Consider the following 9,629-nt stretch of genomic DNA (forward strand, 5'->3'; position numbering starts at 1 on the left):
TTGTCGTCTCGCTGACGAGGTTTACGTAGTCCGGCAGCGTCCAGAAGTACGATGGCGGTGCGTGGTACACGGGGGCGGGCTAGAAGGCGGAAGGTGCCTGCACCACCTCCTCCCGTGGCGACGCCTCCCGCTTTGGTGACCGCGGCGGCATAGGGCACCAGTTCACGCCCCTCACGACGTCGGCCATCTCCAAAGCCATGCACAACCAGCTCCACTGCTGGCCCACCAGCCCCGGGTGGAACGTGGCCACGGGCTGCCACGCGGCCCCGAAGTGGACGAGCGACGCGTCCGTTTGCTGTCCGCCGCGACCCAAACACGACGCATGTTTGCGTTCGAAATGAGTCGGTCCGGACACAAAACGGACCAGATAGGTCCAGGCCATCGCGCGCTGGGCCGTGGGGTCTGTCCATTTTACCCTAAACGAACGGGGCCGGACAGGATGGGGTCACGCGCTAGAGTTGGCCTAGAAACATGTGAATTCTGAATGTGCGGTGAAGAACAACCCAGAGGGAAGGTCATTTTAGAGCATTGTAATCGTGAATCTAATATGGTAGCTCATGTGCTAGTGCAAAATGGATGTGTAGATCCATCAAACTTGTGGTTGAACTCACCTCCGGCATTTATTTTGAAACTCTTAGCGGACTATGTAAGTGTTGATTAAATTATAAATAAAGCTAGCCATGATGATCTTTTCTTAAAAAAAACAACCCAGAGGGATAGAGGTCATTCCTGCCTCTGCCTCAGTCAAGGCTCCTCTACCATTATGGTGTCAGTTAACAAGTCATTGACTGGGATATGGACTGAGTGGAGATGCCGGTACCAATTTGCCACAAGCATCCAACGGTTGCTGCTGCGCAGAAGCTTCACATGAACATCTTCCAGGCCAGCTCCAGTCGTCGTCTTGACCGGATTTTTGTCTAAAAGTATATTTGCTGACCAGATTATCCCGCCTGGTGCACTATAAGTACCATGGCCACCCATCTCTCCACCTCATCCCATCACCTGCACTTGCATCCACAAGACTGCACACAACACCACACCCGAGTCTGAAACTCTGAAAAAGCTCACCGTCACCAATTCACCATGGTTGTTCCGGTGATCGACTTCTCCAAGCTCGACCGCGTCGAGAGGGCGGAGACCATGGCGCAGATCGCCGACGGCTGCGAGAACTGGGGCTTCTTCCAGCTGGTGAACCACGGCATCCCGCTGGAGCTCCTTGACCGCGTCAAGAAGGTGTGCTCCGAGAGCTACCGCCTCCGGGAGGCGGCGTTCCGGTCGTCGGAGCCGGTGCAGACGCTGGAGAGGCTGGTGGAGGCGGAGCGGCGCGGCGAGGCGGTGGCGCCGGTGGACGACATGGACTGGGAGGACATCTTCTACCTCCACGACGACAACCAGTGGCCCTCCGACCCGCCGGCCTTCAAGGAGACCATGCGGGAGTACCGCGCCGAGCTCAAGAAGCTCGCGGAGCGGGTCATGGAGGCCATGGACGAGAACCTCGGCCTGGACAAGGGCCGCATGAAGGCCGCCTTCACCGGCGACGGCCTCCACGCCCCGTTCTTCGGCACCAAGGTCAGCCACTACCCGCCGTGCCCGCGCCCGGACCTCATCACCGGGCTCCGCGCGCACACCGACGCCGGCGGCGTCATCCTGCTGTTCCAGGACGACAAGGTCGGCGGCCTCGAGGTGCTCAAGGACGGCGAGTGGCTGGACGTGCAGCCGCTCGCCGACGCCATCGTCGTCAACACCGGCGACCAGGTGGAGGTGCTCAGCAACGGCCGCTACCGCAGCGCGTGGCACCGCGTCCTGCCCATGCGCAACGGCAACCGCCGCTCCATCGCGTCCTTCTACAACCCGGCGTTCGAGGCGGCCATCTCGCCGGCGGTGGGCGAAGGTGGCGCCACCGCGTACCCGGACTACGTGTTCGGGGATTACATGGACGTGTACAACAAGCAGAAGTTCGATGCCAAGGAGCCAAGATTCGAGGCCGTCAAGGCGCCAAAGGCAGCTTAAGCTTAATCAAGGAGACTAAAAGAAAATTATTTACTTATTAGCTGGCTTTTGTTTTACAATGAAGAAAAAAAATGTATTTTTGGAGTTTATTCAGACGCGTAGCAAATATGATGTGTGGGGGTAATTGTGATTGGTTCGGTGTCAAATAATTAGGAAATGAAGTATGGATTTTTCATTAGAAGTATCTGCTTTCTTTACATTGTTTGATTGTGGTTTTTCCTCTGGTCAGTAACATCGTTCCACCAAATCAGATCAACCAAGGATCCCTATAAAAGGAAATTTTGTAGTTCTGGACGAGAAACAGAACATCTCCACAAACAGTCAAAAAGATCTCACAGTAAATCTAACAAAGTCCAAGTCTCTGGACTGTCCCGAATCATGACGCCACTTCACCTTCATACAAGGCTGCAGGACGGTCTCGATGTGAATGATTAAGAATACTCTCTGATACAAGGTGCTTTATAAATTAAACTGTAGCATGAAGGATATACAACGCATCATTAGCATACATCCAATTGGTGCATGATTAAGAAACATACAAGCAACACCAATAACGCACATGAGAAAGAATAAGAAAAACACCGGCCACAACAAAGCCATAGTAAAACGAAAGTAGGCGAAGGTGAGTAGTGTGGAAGGCCTATCCGTACACTATGCCACCACTCATAAGGGGTAAAAACATCCCTGACCATTCGCTCCAAACCCATACACATGACCGGAAACAAATGGTTGTTGTTTCAATCGTTGTAAAGAAGATCACGAATGGAGCCAGTGTATAGACCAGTTGATAGCATGCATAAGTGATGAAGTTTTAGAGTTAAAGAACATGTCATGATGAAGTTTTAGAGTTAAAGAACATGTCATTTCTATGTAGCCACATCAATCAAATCAAGGCAGCTCTCACCCTTATAAACACACTAAAAACTATGAGATGGATATAAGTCAGATCAACGAATGTTTCCCTATAAAAGAATTTGTTTTTTGTTAGTTGTTCACAAGAAATAAAAGATCTCCAGAATAATTCACTCTCTTTGTAGCTCCGTGATCCATGTTGGTGCCCAGGTTGGCTGGTGATGCCCATTTTATGAGGGTTGGATTGTCCTGGTTTTAGCCTTGTTTTCTTTGAATTAAATTGGCAATTCTCACTTTATTCTTAATCAATGAAATGGCAAGTCTTTTGACTCGTTTCGAAAAGAAAAAATATTAAACACTATGGTGTAATTTTTGTCTAATGGTATCACTGTCGTGTTGGAACCGGATAGCCTGAAGGTGATGACATTAGTTGTTCTAGATGGTTAAACTTCGTCAATCAAAACCCAGCAAATTAATCGCTATGTGTTGTTCCACTGGGATCCATAACTGATGTATGCGACGTATTATTTTTGTTTATCGTTGGTATGTAATAGTACAAGTATGGATAATGTTGACTAAGTGATGTGTTCCCAAACCAAAATTCCCCCCTCGCGTGCAAAAAAAGAAAGAAAAACTCCCTAAATCTAAATGGCACACACACGAGATCTATTTGAAGAGTCCAAAATTTGGTTGTCTAAAATGAGGAAGGGCTACAAGGCAGTCGACTGAAATTTCATTTGGATTAGTCAAATCAACATGAAACGTTAGATAAAAAACGAACGCACCAGATTATCTCTTCTACCTCGAATCGTTTCTTCCTGAAAACATATCGTCTTCCCCGCCGCCCTGCTGCCACCGGCCGGGCAGCCTACTGCCGCCGCCTCGCCGCCCCACCCTCCCCGGAACCACCCCACCTCCAGTCTCCCACCGCCCCGGCCATCCCTCTAGGCCCTGCCACACCGAGTTTTTTCTCCGGCGAATCCCCACACCACCGCCCCACCCCGAACCCTAAGATAGCCACCGGGGTAGCCTGCCCAACGAGCTTCTTCCTCCCCTCCGATGAGTTTCTTCCTCCCTTGAGGCTATTTCTCCCTTTGACCAAAATCGACTGACCCAATTGTGAAAACTCAATCGACTGAAATGCAGCTATTTCGTCTAACATGAGGATAGCTTTCAAGCTAAACGGTTGTGCAAAGTTGATTTCTTTTATATGTGAAACTAGTTTCTTGTTCGGACTCATATTTCTTGGATGCCAAGTTTACAAAGATCAAAAGTTAGTTGTGAGGCCCCGTTCCACCGTCTATGAAAAGTACTCTCCGCGTATGTACCGAAATGTTGGTGTATTATGCAAAGTAGTTATCTCAATAAATAAAGTAAATAAGATGCTTTGTCGGAATCGGAAACGCGTTCAAAGGCTCGTCTCCAAAACGGCCTGCCTAGTACAGTAGTTATATAATGACCTCATAGCATACGCATCGATCAGCACAAGGAACATCGCCGGTTCCAAGCAGCAGCGACCTTCCCTGTTTGGTCCTCGATCGCCTGCCAACGTCAGCGGCATGGCGCTACTGAAGCGCAGCTTCACCGCAGCGCTGCTCGACGAGGGCGACGACCCGTCGTACCCGTTGAAGATGCCGGGCAGCCTCGCGCGCACCACCGCGCCGGTGGCCAAGATGATGCGGCTGTGGAACTACAAGCAAGGCTCGGGCCTCGGTGCCCACGGCCAAGGCATCATCGCCCCTATAAAGGCTATCCAGCATTGCTCAACCGCCGGCATCGGCCACTCCGAAAAGACGTACAAGAACGGCCTGCATGGCGCGCCGGCGCCGTCGCCGCCAGCCCACGACGAGTGGCACGAGTCGGCGGCCGTCTCACGGGCCCTGCGCCTCGAGCGGGAGTGCTACGAGAAGACCCTCGCGCTGCTGCGCGACGCGAAGCTTCAAGGCGACGACAGCGCGGAGACGGCGGAGGCGCTGGCCGCTATCGTCGAGTCCGAGGAGGTGCTCCGGGGGAAGAAGCGCGCGCAGGGCGCGTGGAGGGCCGCGCTGCCTCCTTCCGCCGTGCGACACATCGTGGAGCAGGTGCTCACGCCGAGGATCGCCATGAAGGCGCCAGAGTGGGAGCCGTTGTGGAGCCCGGGCTGCGGCCACTGGCTACGCCCGTGGATCCCCTTGATCGGACACTTGCCGGAGAGCCTCTACGCCACCGTGGAGAGCAAGATCAGCGGCGGCTGCTACGACGTCATCTCCCCATGGAAAGACTACTTGGCCCCGACGCAGTGGGAGATCTTCTCCCGGCGTCACGTCCTGCTCAGGCTCACGCGGTGGCTGCAACAGCTGAAGATCACACCACCAAAGCAGCGCGACACTAAGTTCCGCGAGGTGATGTCGTGGATGCCTCTGGTGCGCACCGAAGACGTGGTGTCGATCCTAGAGCAGGAGTTTTTCGGCAAATGGGAGAGCGCGCTGCGTCACTGGCTGCAGTCCGCGAGGCCACCGTGTAATGTAATATGATCGGGCTGCTAAAGTGCACGCCTCGACCGATCTCATTGATTGGTATATATACAGGGTTACAAAACTTGTATTGCAAGTTCATCAAGTCGGTTTTAACCTTATATGGTAACCAACTATACAGGATCAATTACAACACGTGGTCGATCCGGTTGGGGATACGTAGAATCATCTAACACGCCCCCGCAGTCTGAACGTGGAGACATGCCGTCGACGATGTGAAGACTGGATCGAAACTCGAGGAACAATGGTGTCGGCAATCCTTTAGTAAATATGTCCGCAAACTGTGATGACGATGGAACATGTAGTACACGCAGGGCTCCAATAGCAACTTTCTCGCGAACAAAATGTATATCCAGCTCAATGTGTTTAGTACGGCGATGTTGCACTGGGTTTGCGGACATGTATACTGCAGATATGTTGTCACAGTAGACGACGGTGGCACTGTCAAGCGGGCAATTTAGCTCAAGTAACAAATGACGCAGCCAACAAGTCTCGGCTACGGCTGTAGCAACTGCTCGATATTCAGCTTCGGCACTGCTGCGAGAAACTGTCGGCTGTCGGCGAGAAGACCATGAGACTAGATTGTCTCCCAAAAATACACAGAAACCGGACGTAGAGCGGCGAGTATCCGGGCATCCAGCCCAATCAGCATCCGAATAGGCAACAAGAGTGTGTGAAGAGGAGGAATGAAGAATGAGACCAAGATCAAGTGTTCCTTTAAGATAACGAAGAATACGTCTGATTAGAAGAAGATGTGGTTCTCGAGGATCATGCATGTGAAGACATACTTGATGGACGGCATATGAAATTTCTGGTCGGGTAAGAGTGATATACTGGAGTGCCCCAGCAAGACTACGATACTGAGAAGGATCAGAGACCGGTGCACCGGCAGAAGCAGAAAGTTTGGATTTGGTGTCTATAGGTGTTGGAGAAGGATTACAGTCAATCATGCCAGCACGACGGAGAACATCGATGATGTACTGACGTTGAGACAAATGAATAGTGGAGGGAGTGCGGGTGACGGAGATGCCAAGAAAATGATGAAGAGGACCAAGATCTTTCATGGAGAATTCATGGCTAAGTTAAACAATTATTTGATGAAGAGTGGTTTGAGAAGAAACAGTAAGAATAATATCATCTACATAAAGGAGAAGATAGGCAGTGGTCGTGCCATGATGTAAGACAAAAAGAGATGCATCGGACTTAGATTCAATAAATCCAATGGAACGAGCATAGGTGGCAAAGCGTTGGAACCATGCGCGGGGAGCCTGTTTGAGACCATAGAGAGACTTTTGAAGACGACAGACATGTGTAGGAAAGCGAGCATCGATAAATCCAGATGGTTGCTGACTATAGACTTCTTCATTGAGATTTCCATGCAAGAAAGCATTTTTTACATCTAGTTGATGAATTGGCCAAGATTTAGAAAGCGCGAGAGAAAGAACAACACGTATGGTGGCAGGTTTGACAACAGGGCTGAAGGTTTCGTCGTAGTCAATGCCGGGTTGTTGTGTAAATCCGCGCACTACCCAACGAGCCTTATGACGAGCAAGAGATCCATCGGAGTTATATTTGTGGCGAAATATCCATTTGCCACTAACAATGTTAGCACCCAAAGGGGGAGGAACAAGAGTCCAAGTGCCATTTGTCATGAGAGCATCATATTCGTCTTGCATGGCTTGACGCCATGAAGGATCACGAAGAGCAACAAGATAATTATGTGGAAGAGGGGAGCCAACCGTGACGGAAAGATTAAGACGATCGATGGGACCGGGTAGCTTACCGGTTGTGCGACGAGTGCGATGTATAGGAGGTGGTGGTGGCGGGGTAGGGATAGGAGAAGGGGTTGGTGAGTTGTTGGGAGTGTGTAATACGGAGGCGGTAGGAGAAATAGGAGAGGATGGTTCGGGTGGGGGCGCTGCCGCGGCAGGAATAGTGGAGGTGTTCTTTGCCACGGCAGATGGGTCGGCTGCTGCTGTAGGGAATGGAGGGGTTTTGGTTGTCGTGGTATGAATTGGGTCAATGATTAGAGGATCGAATATGTCATGGTGAGGTGGGTTGGGAGGGCTAGGTGTTGGAGCATATGGGAAGGTGTTCTCATCAAATGTAACGTGACGGGAGATGATGATTCGCCGGCTTTCAAGATCAAGACATCGGTAACCGCGATGCCGAGAAGGATAGCCGAGAAATAAGCAACGAGTGGCACGAGGAGCTAATTTATGTGGTGTGGTGGATGAGGTGTTGGGATAACAAAGGCATCCAAACACACCGAGATCATGATATCGAGGATGATGACCGTGGAGGAGAAAGAAGGGTGTACTAAGGTTAGATGAATTGGTTGGTCTAATGTTAATGAGATAGGTGGCAGTGTGTAGGGCTTCAGCCCAAAAAGAAGAAGGAAGAGAGGCTTGAAATAGTAAGGTACGAACAACATCATTGGTTGTACGAATAGCTCGCTCGGCCTTGCCGTTTTGTTGAGATGTGTAGGGGCAGGAAAAAGGAATAGAATGCCATGGCTACCGCAGAAAACATCTAATTTAGTATTGTCAAATTCTCTGCCATTATCACATTGGATGGATTGAATAGTGAGATTAAATTGTGTAGAGGCATAAGCATGAAAGGCGACAAATGTGTTATAAACATCGGATTTTTTCGAAGAGGAAAGCTCCAAAAATATTGAGTGAAATCATCGACAATTATTAAGTAATAGCAATAGCCAGATGAGCTGGGTACAGGGGATGTCCAAAGATCACAATGTAGACGCTCAAACGGACGAATAGTATAGGACTGTGATGGAAAAAACGGTGACCTAACATGTTTTCCTAATTGACAAGCATGACATAAAGTAGAGCCGACTTTATTGTAGGGGATGTGCTGAAGTTGATGAAGACGCGACATGGTGTGGGAGCCGGGGTGACCTAGGCGACGATGCCAAATATCCGAAGGAGATGTGGTGACATGGGCTTCATGGCTGGCTTGGCAGACTGGATAGAGGGGACCGGAGCTATTGCATCGAAGAATCATGATCCCGGTGAGAAGATCCTTCACAGAGAAACCATAAGGGTCAAATTCGACGGAACAAGAGTTGTCAGTGGTGAATTGACGAACAGAGACAAGATTTTTGATAATTTGTGGAACGATGAGAATTTTGCGTAAATAAAGAGGAATAGATGTGCTAGTTAGAGAGTAGGAACCAATATGTGTAATGGGTAGAGTAGCACCGTTACCAACAGTGACAGATTGAGAAGCAGATGGTATTAGAGAGTCGAAGTTACCATGATCTGATGCCATGTGGGAGGATGCACCAGAGTCCATATACCACTCATGTGTGCCGGGAATCTGCATGTTGTTGAGAGCTGCTAGAAGCGCAGGGTCGACCGCCGAGCTTGATGAAGGTGACTGCAGCATGTTGGAGTTGTTGTTGGCATGGCCGTACGTAGTGTAAGCTTGAGGAGCAGTGTTGGGGCGAGGACCAAGTAGACCTGGAGCAGGAGCCTGCCACGGACGTGACTGCCAGGAAGAGGAGGGCTGCTGCCATGGAGCCTGTGTGTGTTGTTGCTGAAGATATGCCCGCGTCGGAGCACCCGTCCATGGGTTGAACTGCCACGGATTGTCGCGGCCGCGACCACGTCCACTGCGTCCGCCACGTCCACGGCCACTGCCGCGGTTGAAGGTGGAGCCCGTTCTGCGCCCTCCAGAGCCGACGCCCCCGGAGCTGATAGGGAGAGGAGCACGTTCACCGCCAGCGCTCGGGATGATGCTGTTCCCGCTAGCCCAAAGGGCAGTGGATGCCGCGTTCTTGGCATCAGTTTTCTTCTGGCTCTCTTCAAGGATCAACGCCGAGCGGGTCTGCAGGAACGAGGGGAAGGGCACCTGGAACGGAAGAAACGAGCGGAGGTGGGCGAAACTGTTGTTGAGGCCACATAGGAGGGTGAGGACGAGTGTTTCGTCACTGATCGTCTGGCCAACATCCACGAGAGAATCAGCAAGGGACTTGAGCTTTGTGCAGTAGTCACCGACGGTCATATTGCCTTGCGGGGTGTTCCTGAACTCCGCTTCCAGCTGGATTGCCCGGTGCTTTTTATTGTCGCGGAAGAGATTCTCGATGGCGTCCCAGATCGTGCGCGCGGTGGAGCCGGGGCGCATGACGATGCCGAAGAGGTCGATGGAGATAGAGCCATAGATCCAAGAGAAAACCGTGTAGTCGTCGCGGCCCCAATCCGAAGCCGGCGAAGTGTCGGAGGGAGTAGTGCC

General features: G+C 51.2%; 2 protein-coding genes across 2 annotated transcripts; both read left to right on the plus strand.

Annotated features, from left to right (window-relative positions):
• The first annotated feature begins 980 nt into the window (after positions 1 to 980).
• LOC123191186 (1-aminocyclopropane-1-carboxylate oxidase) lies at positions 981 to 2,191 on the plus strand. The gene has a single exon (XM_044603974.1). It carries the CDS (start codon positions 1,084 to 1,086, stop codon positions 2,008 to 2,010), a length of 927 nt encoding a protein of 308 aa, XP_044459909.1. The 5' UTR covers positions 981 to 1,083; the 3' UTR covers positions 2,011 to 2,191.
• A 2,170-nt stretch (positions 2,192 to 4,361) lies between these two features.
• On the plus strand, positions 4,362 to 5,684 carry LOC123191176 (septin and tuftelin-interacting protein 1 homolog). The gene has a single exon (XM_044603965.1). The coding sequence runs from the start codon at positions 4,422 to 4,424 to the stop codon at positions 5,373 to 5,375; it is 954 nt and encodes a 317-aa protein (XP_044459900.1). The 5' UTR covers positions 4,362 to 4,421; the 3' UTR covers positions 5,376 to 5,684.
• The last annotated feature ends 3,945 nt before the right edge of the window (positions 5,685 to 9,629 follow it).

Source organism: Triticum aestivum, chromosome 1A (genome assembly GCF_018294505.1).
Source record: "Triticum aestivum cultivar Chinese Spring chromosome 1A, IWGSC CS RefSeq v2.1, whole genome shotgun sequence".
Taxonomy (NCBI): domain Eukaryota; kingdom Viridiplantae; phylum Streptophyta; class Magnoliopsida; order Poales; family Poaceae; genus Triticum; species Triticum aestivum.

Excerpts from the sequence above, each read along its gene's own strand:
- LOC123191176 (XM_044603965.1), top strand. The coding sequence starts at position 4,422 with ATGGCGCTACTGAAGCGCAGCTTCACCGCAGCGCTGCTCGACGAGGGC.
- LOC123191186 (XM_044603974.1), top strand. The coding sequence starts at position 1,084 with ATGGTTGTTCCGGTGATCGACTTCTCCAAGCTCGACCGCGTCGAGAGG.